The 20,813-nt window shown below is 40.0% G+C and overlaps 1 protein-coding gene across 1 annotated transcript in view; it reads right to left on the reverse strand.

Moving 5' to 3' along the window:
- Positions 1-960: 960 nt before the first annotated feature.
- Positions 961-20,813, reverse strand: part of LOC118628645 (doublecortin domain-containing protein 1-like) — a 62,054-nt gene continuing 42,201 nt past the window's right edge. Inside the window, exons 14-19 of the mRNA XM_036259596.1 lie at positions 20,329-20,481; positions 19,522-19,623; positions 14,777-14,913; positions 13,362-13,541; positions 3,500-3,650; positions 961-1,091 (exon numbers count right to left, since the gene is read on the reverse strand). Of these exons, the coding sequence (XP_036115489.1) occupies positions 961-1,091; positions 3,500-3,650; positions 13,362-13,541; positions 14,777-14,913; positions 19,522-19,623; positions 20,329-20,481 (854 nt within the window). The remainder of the gene's footprint in view (positions 1,092-3,499; positions 3,651-13,361; positions 13,542-14,776; positions 14,914-19,521; positions 19,624-20,328; positions 20,482-20,813) is intronic.

The raw sequence follows: 20,813 nt of genomic DNA on the forward strand, positions 1-20,813 counted from the left end.
GCAAATACATTGCTGGAAGAGATGTCTAAGATTTTACTGCCTGTGTTTTCTTCTAGGATTTTTATGATTTTGCAACTTAAAATGGCTACTATCAATAAATCAACAAACAAGTGATGGTGATGATGTGGAGTAAAGGGAAGGAACTCATGTGCACTGCTGGTAGGAATGCAGACTGGTGCAGCCACTGTGGAAAACAGTATGGAGTTTCCTCAAAAAATTAAAAATGAAACTGCCTTTTGACTCAATGATCCCACTTCTGGACATATACCCTAAGAATTTCGAACTGCCAATCAGAGAGAATAATATATCCCTATGTTCATAGCAGTACTATTTACAATAGCTAAGATCTGGAAACAGTCCAAGTGCCCATCAGCAGATGAGTGGATATAAAAGCAGTGGTATACTTACACAGTGGAATACTATGCAACTGTGAAAAAAGAAGGAACTCTTGCCTTTTGCAACGGCATGGATGGACCTGGAGAGTATTATGCTAAGTAAAATAAGCCATTCAGAGAAAGAAAAATATCATATGAGCTCACTAATATGTGGAATCTAATGAACAAAATAGACTAACAAAATGGAACCAGAAGCATGAATATATGGAACAGACTGGCCAGTGCCCAAGGGGAGGTGGGTGGGGGTTATGGATAAAGAAGGTGAAGGAAATAGCTAAAGAACATATATGCATACCACATGGACATGGACAATAATTTGGTAAAGGCCAAGGAAGGGGTAGGTGGGGGTCGGTGGAGGTGGGCAAAGTGGGGGGAGGGAGCCTTCTGCAACAATGTCAACATTAAACAAATTTCTAATAAAAATAAAATAAAAACAACAACAAACTCAGTACAAACATATCCTTGGGCAAAGATGAAAAAATCCGAAGGATGAATGGAGCAAGTACATTAGTCTCCATATGTCCAGGCTCCACCAGCAAAGTGCAGCCCGGACAGGGTGGCTGTGCTAGAGATCGCGCCCATGTACCAGAGACTGCAGCTTCTCCAGGGGAGACACCACAAGGTCGGTGGCTTGCGGGCCCTGCTGCCTGCGGATCCTGGCATAATTCGCTCTGATCTCCACCACTTGTTTTAACTCTGTTAAAAAAAAAATTATTTTGAGAGACAAGTCAATGTATTTATGGGAAATAATGAAAAGTTCAGGATAATGAGACTCTCCACGTTCGCTCAGAAGCCCTCGACGCCCACACGGGACCCTCTCATTGGCGCTTGACCTGCTTATCCCAGCAGACGCGTGCTCACACTCCTGGGATGTCTGCAGAATGGCCGTTGCCAGAGAGGGGCTCCTTCCAGGCCCTTTAGGTGCCTGAACTGAAAGCCAGCCGAGGAGCGGTCTGAAAATTGAGCCCACGGAAAAGGTGGCAAACACAGCAGTGAGAAGGGTGTCCAAGTCCCACGACAAATGGCATGAAGCTCTCTGACTTTCGTTGGCGGTTTGAGTGAAGGAAACCATTCCAACAGCATTCGATTTGCTTGGCCAAACCAAAGTCAGTTTTCAAAAACTCGGTGTGATATTTGATGACGAACCTCCACATGCTAAATGTTTTTACATTGTAGTACAGAAAATAAGTTATTATATTTAGTTTTGAAACTCCCAGGCTGTCTTATTTTCTACTACATATAAGCCAGGAAGTCACAGAAAATTTATGAGTGAAATGACTAAATAATTAAACATCCCTTTATATATATATATATATATATATATATGCTAGCAGCATTTCTCTCTCTCTTTTTAAACATTCTGAATATTTAGACTTCTAGTCAATAATTATTTCTAAGTTAATTATTTCAGAAACACAATAATGACACTCATATAGTAACATAAGTTTCTACAGAACGTCTAAATTAAAAGTCTGCTATCGATCAGATTTTTTAGAACATTATATCACTTACTGGAAAGAATTCAGACAATTGCAGAAAACCACTAACCCTTTCACCATATGAAGGTAATACGGGAACCTTCTTTCGTAAGGGAATAAGTAACTTGCACATCGTAGCAATCCACGCGCTTACGAAGTTGAAGCAGCAAACACGAACAGTTGTCCACACAGCCCTGCCGGGTTCACAGAGCCAGCGTGGAGGAAAATGGTAGGGAGCGCAATATTTGCATTTCCAATTTTCTCTCTTCCTTTCACAGTTTTCATTGGTAGCGGGCCTGCCTCTTGGGAGAGCAGCCTACATCTCTCACTGGGTTTGGATGCCCTTTTGGCGAGGTTGACCGAAGCACACTTAGCTTTATTTATCAGAGAGGCCCAGTGAACACAGTGAGGCCAGGAGGGTGCGGTCCAGGTGACAGAGGGCCATCCCAAGAGCAGGAAAGATTAAACATGAATAATGAAGGGACTTGGTCAGTGCCTCCTACTAGTCAGTCGTGCTGTAATATTTCAAGTGCGTTTATATACTTAGATTGAAAACTGTTTCAGGGAAGGAACCCCGAAGGATTTCTTTCATAGGCTATGCACTTTGGGAACACAGAAAGCTGTCAACGAATACGGATGATAAGAACCCATCATTGGTGTGTCTTCTAAGGAACCACATAGTGAGGGTCAGCAGGAGCTGGGCTGCTGGGTGATGGTGAGTGATGGGGACAATAGAATACAAGATTGGAGCCTGCTCCTTAAGAGAGGAAGGTGCTAGAGGAACAGTAGTAGCATTCCCCAGAACAGGGCTGGGCAGGCCAATAAATCCCCGTTTTCCTACTCTTTAGTCTCCACGTCTATGCTTTTGTCCCTTCTGGACTAGATGTAAACATATAATTGCAACAGCTTGGAAATCTTTGGGTTTACGTACCTTATATACAGCAGTAATAATCATTTTATGGCGACTCTTTAAAAGGAATAATCTAGCTTTATTATTTTAGGAATCCCAGGCAATTCACTTCCTATACACTTTCCTTTAAAGTGAAACCAATGTTTTTCAGAATTTCCTAAAAATTATGTCCTTGCTGATATATGCCCACCTAGCAAAGAGGGCGTCAAGTTCCTCAGGATAAATCGGATAAAGGACAACAGTGGGTTTAAAACAAACAGACGTTCTTTTCCACTGCTACCATTCACCGAAGAAGATCGTCAAAGAACAGACAAGATGATGAAATGAGCATATATTACTGCTAAAGAAAGGAAATCTGCAAGCCGCATGGCTGCTGGTCATAAAACACGAAGTTTTAAATAACCGGAGAAGTAGGCAGCCCGTGGGGCCTCACTTTCCTCGGGGTACATGCTAAGGAAATGCCTTAAAATTAGGCCCTTTAGAATTTCTGTAAATAAGCCCCTTGGACAGAGCACAAGACTAACAGAACTTTAAATTCTTTCTTTTTCACTTTGAATTCTTTGGCGCACACAGTGTCAACAGTGCGGACCGGGCACACAAACGCAGACGCGTAACTGTAGTGACGTGGACTAGAGCAGTACAGGGAGAAGCTAATTGAAGAGAGCCGACCACTTCAATTCTGCAGACACTTGGGGGACGAGAAACTGCCACCATACCTTTCTGGGTTATAAAGCCATGTCCGGTGGACGCACAGATGACCATGTCTCGCTCCACATCATCCCATGACACAATGGGCTCTCCGCCTGGCGTGTACAGAGCCCTGGCTGGGCGGGCCATCTTCAGACGGGAGGTGCAGTCAGCCAGCAGCTGAAACAGCAGGGGACAGACTTGGTATTTATTGGAAGGTGGACTGTCACAACATAATTAAGTATTAAAGAATCAGCTCTTTTAAGAGAAATAGCATCCTGATTTGAACATTCGTTTTATTTATAACTGTTAGAAAGGTATAAAAGGAGATGGAAAGAAAGATGTAAAAAGTTCACTCAAGTATCCCTGGCCGGTTTTGCTCAGTGGTTAGAGCATCGGCCCGCAGATCAATGGGTCGCAGGTCTGATTCCCGTCAAGGGCACGTACCTCGGTTGCGGTTCGTGGGTCATGTGGGAGGCAACCAGTCGATGTGTCCCTCTCACATTGACGTTTCTCTCTCTCTCTCTCCCTCTCTCTCTCTCTCTCCCCCCCCCTCCCATTCTATCTGAAGATAAATAGAAAAAAAAATCCTCAGGTGAGGATTAAAAAAAAAAAGTTCACTCAAGTACCCGAACAATGAGGAATGTCAGTGCTGTCCAGTGGACTTTTCCTTTTAGTTCTCTATTCTTCCACGTGGAACAGACTTCTTGCTGTTTAAGATATGTATCAATATGAAAAACTCTGGTTTGAGCATCTAGACTTGACAGAATAGTTTTAAATTATTTTTTCAAGAAGCAAGGAACCAGAGGACAAAGGCATGGAGCCGGGCCGGGCCGGGGCCTGATTCCACACGAGCCAGGCAACTTCCCCATGAACGAGTCTCCAACTACAAAGTCAAAGCTTTGGCCTAAGACTTCTCTGACGCGATAATTCTATGATTAGAAAGTCTTAAAAAAAGAAAAAAAAAACTTGTTAAATTAGAAAACGATCAGGAGGGGTCTTAGTCAATGTTTCTCAAGTTTTCTTGAAATATTCATAAAAACTCACAAAGTGTTTTTGCAAAGTGTCAACGCACGAGGTTACTCATCACGCCGCCAGAGCCCACAGGGAAGTCCATCAGGGTGTGAATAAGACCTGAAGACAACGTCATGAAAACAAGCAGCAGGAAAGGAAGAGGTGTTTACACACCTGACCGTACGACGTTCTCCATCGTACTGACCACGTGCCTGTTGCCCTGAAATGCACGAGCCAGGTCCACAGCAGCCTCAACCACCGCCAACGCCTCTTCCTTGGATCTGCTCAGGGGCTGCAGTTCATTACCGTGCCTGGCAGGGGGACAGCTGGCACACAGGGACCCCTCGCGTGTGGAAAACGATCGGTGATATGAAGCAAGACAAGAGGGTGATGAGATGCTGGAATTCACAGAGAGCGGTTCTCACCCGCTATTTTGAGCAAGAGATGAATGGATTGAATTAAATAATAGTAATTAAAATTATCCAAGAATGCATTCCCCTCTGCGGAGCGGGCTAGTCAGAGAAGAGCAGTGGGAGGGTGTTCAAGACAGCCCTCCCGCCTCCTAAATATCGGCCAGTCAGCAGCAGTCTGACCGAACCCTGTGCACGGAACCGGCCCTCCCACTTCAAACAGGGGAGAATCCTGACTCCCAAGGTAAGACTTAGAGAACTAATCTGTCCCGTTCTCCGTCAGGAGACCTTACCCCGCACAAAGAGGTACAAGTGGAGAAATGAACAGCAACAATGCGAGGCTCACAAAAATATTCTACAGCATCAAATGGGTACAATGATGCTCAAGATGAAGATTTAGAGAAAGATTTAAAGCAGGAGTACGTTTTAGAGAGTATCTATATTTTGCCCCCAAAAATCAAGTATGACTTACACACACACACAAACACACACGCAGTTATTAGATGACAACCACGTAAAGAAAAGGAGCATTGCTGAGATGCAGGCAGAGATGATGATGATGAAAATGATGACAATAACAATGACGATGATGATGATGACATGACAGTAACAAATACAGCAGCTAAGATTTATCATCATACTTCTACAAGCTGGAAACTTTTCTGAAAGTTCTCAAGTACAAGTTAATTTCATTTTTGGAAATGATTATTTCCTATTTTGTTGATGAGCAAAATGGACAACAGAGAGGTTAAATATCATAACCAAGGTCACACAGCCAGTAAGAAAAGGAATAGAACTTCAAATTGGGATGAATAAAGAGCTGAATAAGAAGAGGAGAAAAGGTAAAAACAAAACAAAAATCAAAGACTCAACAGTAAAATTAAAATCCGTCTTCGAAACAGAAAAAAGCAGACTCAAAATTGTAGAAACTCAAGTCAGCATTAGGGACGACTAAGTGATTAAGTTGAGACAATCTCATAGGATATAGGGAAAGGATAAGACAAACAATTTACGAGAGAAAGTTAAACATCTGGAATGTCAAGACATCAGATATTAAACCTATACATGTGATGTTACCAGAGAAGAATCCGGAATAAATTAAACTTGAACAATGATCAAAAAAATTGAAGAAAACTTTCCTGTCTGAAACAGGCACATGTCTTTAGATCAAATAGGTTAATGCAGGGTAAGTCAAAGTTAATGAAAAAAAAAAAAAAAAGACTCACATTTAAATATAATTGGGTGAAACGTGTGAATTTTAGACACAGGAAAAAATTCAGTTTTGTCTAGACCTGTTTTCTGCAACAATGACTACCTAAGAAAATAAAGCAAAATCCATGAAATTTTTAGGGGAAAATATTTTTAACATAAGAATTTAATATCTAGCTAAATTCTTACTTTTGGTTACAGGAAACAAAAGATATTCTCATGCATACAAAAAATCAGAAACACATTACTCACATACATTTCAGATTATTAAGAATTGAATACGATTCCTTTACTATGGGAAAGCCATAATATAATATGACTAGTATTAACCAGTTAGACTAGTAGAACATGGTTCAACTGCTACAAAAACATTTTATTTTATTTTATCCTTACCCGAGGACATTTTTCCATTTTTTGTTCAGATAGAGTAGGAGGGAGAGAGAGGAAGAGAGAGAGAGAGAGAGAAACATCGATGTGAAAGGGACACATCGAGTGGCTGCCACCCGCACAACTAACCAGGGCCGGGGACAAACTGCAACCGAGGTACATGCCCTTAGCGGGAACTGAACCCGAGTCTCTCCGGACTGCAAGCTGACGCTCTAACCGCTGAGCCAAACTGGTCAGGGCTGCTACAAAAACATTTTAAAACAAGTCTTCATAGAGAAAAGGATAAAGTAAAAATGTAAAATATCACTAAAAAGGGACATGGTCAAGGAAAAGAAAAACCAAGCGATTCTATCTGTCCAGGTGCTCTTGCCCACAAAGCACGCTGCTGCTGCTGTTTCTTCTGTTAGGAATCTTTACGTTGATGAGTATAACCACTGCAATAATACATAACATCAGAAAAGGAGAAATGGTTCTAAAGAGGAGGCAAAGTAATCATCATGATTAATAAGTTTAATATGATTTCATTCTTGGACAAATTTTGTGAATCAAAGGGAAATTAATGACAAAAAGAAGAATGCTTAATAAAGTGACCAAGCATAACATAAGTTATAAAACATTAATAGTTTTTTGTTCACCAAATACAGACATTTAGAAAATATAGTGGAGGGAAATCCATCCCAACAGCAAAACCAACTAGAAATAACAAGTACTTTTATTATTATTATTTTTATCCTCACCGGAGGATATTTTTCCATTTTTTGTTCAGATAGAGTAGGAGGGAAAGAGAGAGAGACTGAGAGAGAAACATTGACGTGGCTGCCACCCGCACAACTAACCAGGGCAGGGGACAAACTGCAACTGAGGTACGTGGCCTTAGCGGGAACCGAAGCCGGGTCTCTCTGGACCGCAGGCCGATGCTCTAACCGCTAAGCCAAACCGGCCAGGGCCAAGGACTTTTAAATGTGAGACCCTTATAAACATTTTTACAATTTTTTTGAGAAAAAAAAAAGCATATATAGCCCTGGCCGGTTTGGCTCAGCGGTTAGAGCGTCGGCCTGCGGTCCTGAGAGACCCGGGTTCGGTTCCCGCTAAGGGCATGTACCTCAGTTGCAGTTTGTCCCCGGCCCTGGTCGGTTGTGCGGATGACAGCCACTCGATGTGTTTCTTTCACATCGATGTTTCTCTCTCTCTCTCTTCCTCTCTCTCCCTCCCACTCTACCTGAACAAAAAATGGAAAAATGTCCTCGAGTGAGGAAAAAAAAAAAAGCATATATATAATATATATATATATATATATATATATATGAATGATAGAATTCAATCTAACTGCGAAGACTGAATATTGTATAACATGTAAATTCTTATGAAATTAATCAATGGCCAATACAATAAAAACCTCTGTAGGATGATTTTAGGGTGTTGGAATATAATCCCAAAATTCATCCATAGGAATAAACAATCAAGAGCATTCAAGTAAAATTTGAAAATAAACTGCACCAATTGGAACTTTTATCAGATATTAAAATATAAATCTATAATATTTCTAAAAGAATTAGGTACATTAACTAGCTTAAAAATAGAAGTTAGTGTATATAAGAATTTAGTATATTATAAAGTCTGTATTCCATCTCAATGAGAACAAAAAAAGATTAGTCAGTGGCCCAGCTGGTGTGGCTCAGTAACTGAGCATCGACCCATGCACCAAGAGGTCACCGGTTTGATTCCCGGTCAGGACACAAGCCCAGGTTGTGGGCCCGATCCCCAGTGGGGGACAAACAGGAGGCGGCCAATCGATGTTTCTCTCTCTCTCCCTCTCCCCTCTTCTCTCTCTAAAAAATCAATAAAAAAAAGATTAGTTAGTAAATAGGGGTTAAATGATGATTTTAAGCTAACTACATAAAGAAGAAAAATAGCTTCACTGAAATATTACACTAGAAAAAACTCAACTATAAAAGTTTTAAGAAATAGCAGATGAATCTTTACATGACCACAGGATACTAAAGGACTATCTGACCATTAAAAGCAATGAGCAAACATAAAATGTATTCATTTCTGTCCATTAAAAAACCCAGAGACACAATGAAAAATTAGAAAATTGATACCATAAACCTGATAAAGTTGCAATATAATAGCCTTACCTGACTGAAGACAAAAATATTATATTAGTGTGAGAAATACTTCTAACAGAAAAATTGCAAAGGAATTAACTGGGAATCACAGATGACTAATTAATAGCAAAACAACAACAGCACAAAGCAAAGCAAAATCACTTTACAAATTATTAAAGTCATATAAATTAAATCATGGATGTAACATTTTCTCTTGTCAAATCTGATAACATGTTTCTCACTAACTGCTTAGCATCGTTGATACCTCACACATAACAGGCGGGTGGGAGATCTTATTCACTACTTGTGGGAGTATAAACTCCTGAAATTTCCTAGAAAACAATGTGGCACTAGGTATCAAAATTCTCAAGCATGGTTATGCAATTTGACTTAGCCATCCTTCTAAGAATTTATTTGGGAATTTAAAAAATTAAGTAAAGATTTAGATATAAATGTGTTCGTTGGGGCATGCTTTATACTAGCAAGAATTTAAAAACAACTTAAATGGCAAACAACAGAAAACAGGATGAATAAACAACAATCCACCTATTTGATAGGAGACAATGATGCCACTGAAAATAATGAAATTTTATGGATAAAGTCACAATAATTTGGGGGTGAATAAAGCAGATTGCAAAATTATATATGCCCAGTGATCTACTAGGACCACAATGACAAAAAATTATAACTGTATAGAAACCACAGAAACACATCTACTAAAATTATAATGACTATGGTTATTTGTGGCTTTTGATAGAATGTTCATTTCCTCCTTGGTGCTTTTTATTTTTCTAATTTTTAGACGATGACTATACACTTATAAGATTAGAAAACAGAATGTTATTCAAAGAATAAAAAAAATGCAGTAGCAGTAGATGGATACGGTTTCCGGTTGTGACTTTTCTAAATTTTCCATAACAATCGGCACGGCCTTAGAGGGCTGGGGCTCCCGAAACAAATACCTACACTGAGTGCGTTCAACAGCAGACCCTTACTCCTCCAGTTCTGGAGGCGGGATGCCACGAGCAGCAGGCGGCGGGCTGATCCGGTTCTGCTGGGAGCTCTTTCTGGCCTTCAGACAGCTGCTTTCTTGTGTCCTCACATGGTGGGAGCAGAGAGTAATTTCTCTCTCTTCCTCTTCTCATTAGGCCATCAATCCTATCAGATTAGGGCCCCACCCTTCAACCATTATTTAACCCGATTGCCTCTTAAATGCTCTGCCTCCAGATAGAGTCACATTGGGGATTAGGGCCTCAAGATACACATTTGAAGGGTACACAGTTCAATCCACAGCAGTTATTTATATTTTTTTTCTGCTCTAGTGCAATCAAAGGGTATGATATTTCAGTTTCTATGTGGGCTGGGAGCTGTCCTAAAAATAAGTCTAGATAAGTCTCTGGAAGAAACTTGTGTAGCTTGAAAAGATCCCACATAAAGGTAATTCTTAAATTTTTTTTCCTACTTTACCACTAAAATGTCACTAATCTATACAGGTCATGTTTGCCTATAATCAGAAAAATGAATATTACTTAATAAAAACAGATACCAAATGTAAAATATGAATTAAATATATCACTATTTCACTTGGTTTTCACAAAGATCTATTTACATGAGATAAACTCAGTGAATTTACAAAACTCTTTTAAAAAAAAATTTGAAAATGAGGCATTTTCAGCATAGATTCTAAAATATTAAAGCAGCTTTTGACCTCTAACGACATTCTTTTCTCAGCTTTTCAAATGAATCTATGTTTACTCAAGTGTCTTCTTTAAGGTGGCTAATACAAATGGCATGTTTGTAATTTTTGCAATAACAAAAGCTCATAACAAAGGAACGATGTTCTATGCATCACTTCCCTCGCACAGTCTATTTTGTGAGTTTAATTTTCCTAGACCAGCTCTTCTTGGTGCAGGCCCATGGGCGTCATGCAACTATTGCACATTCCCTGTGGGCAGGAGGTACTTGTCCCTCCCAATCAAGGGGACCTATTTCTCATACTTTCAGCTTCCACTCATACATTCAGAACTATTCCTGGCTGAGAGAGAACACACTGCTTTTGAGATTCTGTAGAATAGGAGAGATGTTGCGGGAATGGGAGAAGACAAATGCTTCCAGGCAATAGGAGGAGGGGCCCGGGCCATCATAAATCAGAGAAAGATGTCAGGCCTGAAGACGGGGCCAGTAATCTGGTGAGGAAACCACCTTGGTGCATGGATGACAGATGAGCCTACAGCGGCTGGGGATGGGAGTTGATCTCGCAATGTTCAAAGAGTGGGTAGGGAGGTTGTGGTTAAATCATCCAGAATGGCCGCAGCAGGGCAAGACGTTGAGGGAAAGCCTGCGTTAGACGGGATTCGAATACTGTCTGGGGCTTTCATTACAGAAAGTCGACGGAAGTGCTTCGAACTGTGTTCTGTTCCTCATTCTGCTGATAGAAGTACCCACCACTACAACTTTTAGCTTCTCTGGAATTGGTGACATTAGCCAGATCCCCCAGGGAAATCTGAGCCCCGCTCTTCCCAGCGTCTATTTGCTTCACACACAGGTCCCCGCTCCAGAAGCATCCTTTACAGGCGCATAGCCTGAGAGGATATAGTTCTGATCACAGAGGACCTTCGGCGGGACCCTCGAAACAAAAATAAAGAGCACAGAAAAAGGAAAAGAAAGAGATAAGAAAACACGTTTTTTCTTTTCTTTTTTGAAGTAAAGCAAAAGAAGAACTAACATACAGAAAACTTTCTAGGCATTTCCTAAGTATCTTTCTATACACTGAGGTCACATTAATCTCCCCAAAACATTGCTTGCATGATGACAGTTCCTTGTTCAGAGACACTGTAGTCTGGAATAGTGCAGGGACTGCACTGTGTCCCCCCGAAAACTCATAGGCTGAAGCCGTGACACTCAATGTGACTGTATTTGGAGAAAGGGTCTCTATGGAGGGCATTATGGGTAAATGAGGCCAAAGGGTAGGGCACTAATCCGATAGGGCTGTGGCCTTCTGAGAGAAGAGAGAGCCTGGAGCCTTTTCTGTCTCCCACTCCACGCGTGCACAGGGTTAGGCTGTGTGGGCACGCACAGCGGAGGCTGGCTGCAAGCCAGACAGGGAGGCCTTGGCAGAATCCGACCCTGCTGGCACCTTGACCTCAGTCAGACTGCTGGGCCTCCAGAACCCTGAGCAGTAAGTTCTGTTAAGCCACCCATCTGTGGTATTTTGTTACGGCAGTCCAGGTAACTAATACAGATGGCGTGTGGGGTCGACCGCAAGCTTTGAAACAATGTCTCCAGTTGTATGAATCTCTCCCTACTTCTCAGTCCAAGGACCATCTTCATAATATGATTTGTGAATTCTGATACCCTAATACCCATATCTTTGAGTGTGGTACACTCATCCTTGTTAATGCTTTTTCTGCCTAAGATGTTGAATCTGACCCATTTCTCAAGTTCCATTAGAGGTCCTGATTGATTCCTTCTCCTCCTCCCAGGTGGGCAGTGTTCCCCTCCTCTGGGCTATGACCTCTGCCTGCACTACTAATCTGACCATGTCACATCCTCTTAGTACTTCCCAAGAAGAGTGTTAGCTCCCTGAGCAAACACATTTTTCTTACAAGGACAATCTGTGTTCATCACAACAAAATATGGAACACATAGAAAAGCACACAAGCGAGGAATACCACCTCTATTAAGACCATCCAGAAAATACTTCCAAAAATACAATCCTTCCAGTCTTTTTTCTAGGTGTGTACATGAATGTATATAGAATTCCATTCCACGTGCTTTATATTTTGCTTCTTTCACTTAGTATATCTTAAACAATGTTATTGTCATTATTCTTTCTAAAGTTGACTTTGATTTCTATTCCATCCTATGTACTATAATTCATTTAACCAACTCCCTATTCATGAGTGTTTAAAGGATTTCTCATCTATATGTATTATAAATAGCCTTGTGATAAATATTCTTATTAAATAATCCTTGCATAAATTCGTGAAAATATCCATGGGATAAAGTTCAGAAGTGCATTTTCTTAGAATATTTCAAACAATAAGTAAACTGCTACCCATCTTTTCCTTAGTCAATATGTTAACTTTGGAAAATGAAAAGTTCGCTGCAGCTTCAGGACTCTGGGGAGGAAGACTATGGTGGGTTTTCTTTCTTTATTGATATTAGAGAGAGGGAGGAAGGGAGAGGGAGAGAGAGATGGAAACATCTATGAGAGAGAACATCGATTGGCTGCCTCCTGCACACCCCTCACTGGGGATCGGGCCCACAGCCTGGGCATGTGCCCTGAGCGGGAATCGAACTGGTGACGTCTTGGTGCCTGGGTTGACGCTCAACCACTGAGCCACACCAACCGTGCATGCGTTTTCTCTAATGAATACTATTGTTTTTCCTACAGAATAATACCTGACAGGGGGAAAAAGTCATCCTTTATAAACTGGTTTTAAACAGAATAGGAAAACTATTTTAAATTATTTGGAAGTTTAGATTGTACTCATGGGCTGCAGTGGGTTTAACTGGTATAGTTTTCTGCTGGACAAGGCTCCTGTTCTGATTCACACACATCACACACCCGACTCCACACTTTCACTCCTAGAAGCTTACTTGGTTGTCATATCAATCCTGTGAAGAAAGTATTATTCTCATTTTACAGCTGAGAAAATGAGGTGTAGGGAGATAGTTTGTTTGACCTAACAATCTAGAAATGTCAGAACTGGGATCTGAACCCAGACCTGTGAAACCCTCTCCCCTCAGACTCGGTTTACCTCTGGAACGGTTCTGCCCCAGGCGTAGGTGCCGTCCTCGGGTCTGCCTCCGTTCGGATAGGCCCAGACCCGTTTGGCGCTGGGCCGCTCGTACAGGCTGCTCTGCTCCAGGGCTGCACGCTTGGCCGCAGGTGGAGAACACCTCTTGGGTTGTCGTTCCTGGACTTCAGAAAGGTGTGCCTGTCGAGAAAAGCCCGGAGAACGCCATGCTTCGGGTGTGGTCTGTGTAGTGCGTGTGTGTGTGAAGACTGTGATGAAAGGCAGGAATCTTATTGTCGTAAATTACATTGAACACATTTCAGGAAGTGCGTGGCCCTCCCCTGTCCCCGAGTCTCCCGTAAATGTCCCTCGTCAGTGGATCACTGAAGGCAACCGTGATCGCGGTGAGAACAAGGCGCTCGATTGGGCAAAGCACTTGACTTCCATTTCTAATTTGAAATCAGGAACAGACACGTGTTTTTGGACTCCTGCACGGTGTTTCTCCTACCAAGAAAGCTCTCTGCATCTAACAAATGAGTTTTCGATTAGAATTACCGCCTCCTTTTCTTTAACCAAGAAGCGCTTAAGGGAGTGTGCAGGAGAACTGTCGTCGAAGTCCCTGCTCTCTGTCTTTGGAGAGACAGCAGCCACCCTCACGCTTTGCCAGACCCCTGCCAGTCGGCTCTTCATCCCACTTCAAGCATGCCCTCGCTCAGTGCTTTGCCTTCATCCCCTGGTCAGTGCTCCATCCTTCTTAGCTTGGCAAGGACTCATATTTCTAGCAATGTCAATTTCTTTTTTCTGGTAACCTTGACTTGGGCACACATCTAAGATTTAGATTGAACACATGTCACGGTTTGAAAAACCCTATTAAATAAGAACATATCATTTGGGTGAAAACTTCACAAAGCAAAAAGTTCTCCCAGGTCTCTATCCCCAGTCCTCTCTCAACAGATGACCTTTCTCTTCTTGCCTGCTTTATGTCCAGCCATCCTGACTGATGAAGCAATTGGACTGAAACAGCTTTTTGAATTCCTCACTTCTGAATGTCTCCGCTGCAATTAGTATTTTGCTCCTTGCTCTTTTTACATATTGAGACATACCCTTAGGAGTGATGAGCAATGAAGCCATAAGGCTCGACTTGAATACACTTATTATAATCACCTTTGTACATATCCACTGGGCCTTTTTCTCTTCTTGGCTAAGGTCATAATTTCTGGTCTCCATTCAAACAAAACAGACTTCCATATGAGCTGGATGTCTTTTAGATAGCTACTGTCCAAATGCCAACTCAAGGCTTGGCATATGCCTATGTGGTCGTAACTGACCAGATGCTGAGATCATATTAATAGCATAATTTTAAAATGCAATACTGTACTTTTGCACACCTGTAATAGAAGCAGAGTCTTTAATGTCTTGAGTCCTATAGAACTTACCTCTGTATGTCTTATAAGTTCCGTGAGTGTAATTTCCTCCTGAGTCTGCGCCATCCAGCCTCCTTCCACCACCACCGGCTGCACAGGGCTTTGGTTGGGAACCATGGTGGCCGGCTGACATGCAGCTACTCGCCGCCCTGGGGAAAGAAGTCTCTGGAAATGTTGTTTCTGATGATGAGCTTTCAGATTTCAAATAAATTGGTTTGGCTTTCTATGCATAAATCATTCCACTGGGGAGCATAGGCTAAAACACTAAATATATCATAAAAGCGAAGATGCCTGAGGTAATAATACCTAACAATGCCTCTTCGTATGGGAGCTGGAGGCTTCGAACAGCCAGGATACGAATACTCACTGTACAGATGGAAAAGGAAGGGAACAGGCTGACTTCCACACTGGCCCCAGCCACTCATCCGCGCGATGGTTCAGCGGTAATTTAGTCAAATAGAATCCATGACCTACATAGCCCATCATCTCTTCCCGTCATGGAACATATGTTTTGTTCTCTTCACTAATAATAAGCCTTTCCCCCACAATTAGCTTAGCAGCCTGGGGATTAAGTATTTTTAAAATAATATTAACCCAAGAGACAGGAGGCCTTTTTTCTATCTAATAATACCCCGTGAGCACAATTAGTTTCTGACACCTCTGCTGTGCCCTTTAGACTGTTAAGAAGCAGTGGTAAGAGAAAATATTTATTGGAATACTGTATTCCAAAGATCTCGAGCATAATTTAATAAGTGTGGTGATTTGAATATATGCGTTCTTTCAACTAGACCATGTACAATCATCATTAAAGAGGCTTAAAAGTCATACTTAAGAATTTTGCGTGTGCTGGTGAGACACTCAGCACTACATCTCATACTGATCTCGAGACTTCTTAAGTAAAAATAATGTTTTTTCTTGTATGTTCCTTCCAGAAACCTATGTTGAGCATCAGCTGTGGATCAGGCATTGTGCTGGATGATGTAAATACAAATATATTTGAGACCGGGTTCTTGTCTCAAAGGCTTACACTTTGGGGGGAAAGGCAGATGTCAAGGAAATGATTACAGCAATAATTGATTGCAACTGTGCAGCACGAGGGAAGTACAGGGCCTATAAAAGCACGTAAGATGAGTCGCTGATTTAGTCTGAGGTCTCAGGGAAGGCTTCTTTGAAATAGTAACACTTAGGTGGATATAAAAATAAAAATCCTAAAATGAAGTTGATTCCTAACTGTGTTGCCAAGGGACTCAATGTGTAGATTTTCAGGATATGACTATGAACAAAACTCTTTGACATAACTCAGGACTTGCAGAGGATAAAGCATTTGTGCTCTTGTAGCTCAAGTTTGTGGAAATAGATCCAGTGATAAAAATAAATGGCAACAATGAATTTTCATTGAAACCAAAATCCTATGTACCTAATGAGCATTCATACACAATTTATGAATGTGGAGAAAACATAACTGAATCAGGCAGCCAATGAGTTACAGGGGCAATGCCAAGACACAATGATACCAGAGAAATAACAGATATCTATGCACTAAACAGCTTTTAGCCAACTTATTCATAATGTGCAGACAACATTAATTTATGACACAAATTCTTATGGATAATATTTCACTAAGTATTTTATTTATAATGCATTTTGAACACTAGCATTTTTCTCAGTTAATGAGAGTTCAGCAATAGTTTATCACTTGCACTGTTGAGAGCCAGGATTTGAATATAGGAACAAGCAAAAACCATTATGCATTATTTGTTTTTTTGTCAACTTGCTTCTAACGGTCTTAAGGAAATGAATACACTTTTAGTATAATTGTCATAAAGAGACATAATGTCATCACAAAAGGTTTTGGTTCGGGGAATGGTTTTCATAACAAACTATTATTTACGTAGGTAAGAATATGGAAACCAAGCCAAAATGTGTTGAATAAATTATTTTTATTTTCTTATTACATTTTCTATATATCCTATTGTATTTCACATGGAAATCAGGGGAAAGTAATGATAATAGCCAACTGTTAATAGGGAAAGCTAGAGAACATGAGTGCTTTGCTCTTCTTTCAGATCATAAATCTCAGGCTATAAATTTCAGCCTATAAAACCTGGACAGCTCTCCCCATAGCCCTCCCTTATTGGGAGGCCCTCCCTGTTCAGCATCATCTGTGCCTGGGAGTCCAAGTTCCCCTTATTTGAGGTTTCATTTAGCAGCTCCATTTAGTTATCACACTAAATAAAATGCTCCAGCATTGTCTTTATGCATAACAAAGGTGATACTTCGGCCTGATGGGCCATTCTTGACTTTTATTTATCGGTGTTTAAACCCCAAGTGGGAACAGGGACTTCCTTCTCAGGAACTCCTGTTCTAATATTTATTGAGTATTTATTATGTGCTAAGCATGGTGTAAATAGTTGGCATTTGTTAATTAATCATAAAATCCCTAAGAAGTTATTAGTATAATGATTAATATTAGCAATGACAATTAATATTACAAATGAAATGTAAAATCCATTTAGCACAGTACTTTGTACATAGTGTATACTCAATAAACATTTGCTGCATTTCCCAATGGCTATAATAATAAGAAAGAATTGATTCAGCTACTCTTCATTCCTCCCATACCTCCTCTTTCATCCGATCCTCAAGAAAGTCACAATCCAGCAGCGTCTGCAGTTAACTGGACTTAGACTTATTCTTATGTATCCTCATAATCCCCCAAACTAGAAAAGGCCTTCCTCAGAGTAGGTATTTTATAAGAATGGATTGGGTTTACATTTACTAGCAGAAAACATAACAGTTGACAAGAAGAGAGAAGATTTATCTTAGCACTAAATTCTAAGAGAAACTCTACCAGTGGATTTCTCCATAGTGGACATCATATGACCAAATAGACTTTTCAGCAGTGATATTATAGATGATACCACCTGAATTTTAAATGCCTTTTTAATATTTAATTATAATAAAAGCTGAAGATGATATAAAGTCAGAATTCAGTCAAGGCAGCAATTTTTAGTATATTGCTTTGTATAGATTTAACTTGATACAGGAATAGAGCCGAGAAAACTCACTGGAGTGAATGGTTGAAATTCCATTCAGTCTTTCATTCAATCTTTCTGAAACTATTCAGAGAACAAATAACAAAGGTATGTAATTTATAACATAACATAGGAGAGACAGTCACACGTTACATGACCAGGTTAATTACACTGACGTGGTGAGGACTATCAGAAGTTCAGGGTGTGGTAAACCCATTATCCCTGTCTTGGAATGTTAAGGAAAGCACTTAGAAAGAAATAATAAGTATGCTGAAAAGTATACAGTGAGTAGGAGCAATCTAAGAGGACAAGAGGGAACTGAACTGTGCAAAAAGCTCAGAGTTAAAAGAAAGCATATGGTACGTCTAGGGGACTGGGAAAAAAAGCCCAAAGGGGTGGAATGGAATTGGAATGGAATGGGCAAAGAAAGACATAAGCTTACAGAGAACCAGACCATGAAGGGCCACATGAAAGAGTTTTCGACATCGTCATAAACATAATGGGGAGCTTTGAAATGGGGAGTTTTGCGCCTGGACTACCAAGACACCTTCGCATTTTTGCATGATTACTCCACCTCCAGAATGTCACCATTATGTACAGAATGGAAACGATTGTCAACACTGGAGACGGGGAGACCAGTTAGGAAGCTGTTCTAATAATCCAAAGAAAAGGCCAGAATAGCTTTAACTTGGGTAATGATAGTGAGAATTAAGACTGTTAGAATTCATTCAAGATAAATTTAATAGATGCGAAACAACAAGGTTTACTGATACTTGCTTGGAGAATGTGTGAGAAAGAGATGCCTAGGATGACTCCCAGGTTTCTTCTGTTAGAAGAAATGAAGGAGGCACCGGTGTGGGGGTGATATGGTAACTCTAGTTTTGGACATATCCATGGGACATTCAAGTGAAAATGTGCAGCAGTGGTAGTAGATTGTTTTCACTTAGACCCAACAGTTCTTTTGGTAAGAATTGAACAATACTCATTTAACTCAGAGTTCTGTTTAGTGCACTTAGGAATAGTTGTGTTGTTTATTGAAGTGAGATTCACATGCTTTTAACACCAGACAGTGCACATGCTCAGCAGATGAAATCCTGCCATGGCAATTACAAAGCCTGAAATGAATTCCTTCCCAGACTAAACCCCATAATGCACTGCTTCTCCCCAAAGAACCATTTGGTATCTGAAATGCTGGGTCAGGAACTTAAGATTCTGTGACAAAAGCATATGGAAGATCAATTGCCAATTGATCACTTTGTCTATGGATAGCATATTTTATGCTGCAGGACAAGAGGGAGCTGTTCTGAGATATTGACAATGATCTTTGAAGGATTTAGACTTCCTTCCTCAGATTATTTAAAAAAACTTCTTCCAGAGCAATACCCAAGAAATGACAGCAAATTTTGTTTAAGAATTAATTCCAAAGCCTATAAAATGTCAGTGCGAGAACTGTTGCAAACCAACAGGGTGTTTATATGATCAGGCAACTTCCTAATTTTTTAAATGTATATATAAATCATACGATATTAATTTTAACACAAAATTTACAAATATAAATCAGTCCTGAAAAGATATATTATTAGGTTTCAGACTTGTTCAAGTGACTCTTGTAACACTAGATGTATACATGCATAACTCAGTTAAACATCTGGTATCTCATGGTAGAAATAAAAACACTGTGTAGAATTAAACATGGTGATAGTTGATTTAATTCATACTGACCTTTTAACTGTCTCATTTTGTGTTTCATGGTGTCTAAATCAGCCAAAATTTTGTCCTTTTTTAGCCAGTTCTGTTTATCTAATTTTTTTGCTTTCTGCAAAGCTAGAGTAATAAAAATACATAATGTTTTATTTTGCTTTCTTTTATCGACAGTAATTTATTATGCAAGCTAATAATTTATAAAGAACTTTCTGCTCCAAGAAATAGATTCAATTAGAAACAAGTAATTAAAAGGTAAGGGTCATTAAAAGAAACCTCATTTGAAAGATGACAAGGCTCAAGGCATTTCTTTATGGAAGGCGGGGATAGAAAAAGAGGAACAGTGCTGTTTTACTATATAGATTTACCATATGCAATAGCCATATTTCATTTTTCACTTCCACAAACTATTTGGAGGTGATGAAAGCCTGGCTTGGAACCACTCATTTTTTAAACATCCACCTACTGCCTAAAGGGTGCAATTCTTAAAAATGAAAATGTGCAGACAGGTCGTCTTCAGTGTGAATTAAACTCATTTGTTATTTTCTAATGTATACCATTATTCTCAGTCTTTACAAAGCAAGAATCTCTTTATCAACTAAATTAGACATTTTCCCATGAAGAATACTCCATTCCAGTAAGAAAAAACAGGCAATTGTGCAAATATAGGAATATAGCTATCCTTGTGCACATATTAATTGATAGATCTCCTGTTATTTGCATAAAAGTGGTGTTGACATTATACACATTTAATTTATTTTCTTATAAATGCATTTCTCTCTCCCTAATACACTTGCTTGAAAGAAAGTAAAAGCAAAAAAAACTTACCACTGGGAGATATAAATGGTTCACCGCAAGATACCCAGATGGCAATCGGATTTCTGTGAAGGAGGGTGAACAGAGATTCATCTATACCATCCAAACTGCTGGATATCACAGACGTTGGAAATAATTTGTTTTTCACTTTCAGTGTTGGGTTTTCTGGGAAACAAAGAACACATTTACCATCATTCAATGAACAATATGTAAATTTGTTTATTGAATTAATTTATCTATTCAAAATATTTCATTTTTCATTAACGACTTGATTTAAACAGGAAATACCAAAACCAATGCTAATACATAAATTTGATCAAAACTTCATAGCAGTCAAAGATTTCTTTTTTTATCCTAACCCTAGGACATTTTTGCATTTATCTTCAGATAGAGCAGGAGGGAGAGACAGAGAAAGAGAAAGAGAGAAACATCGATGTGAGAGAGACACATGGACTGGTTGCCACCCACCCAACCCCAACCAGGGCCGGGGACAAACT

Source organism: Molossus molossus, unplaced genomic scaffold (genome assembly GCF_014108415.1).
Source record: "Molossus molossus isolate mMolMol1 unplaced genomic scaffold, mMolMol1.p scaffold_m16_p_13, whole genome shotgun sequence".
NCBI lineage: Eukaryota > Metazoa > Chordata > Mammalia > Chiroptera > Molossidae > Molossus > Molossus molossus.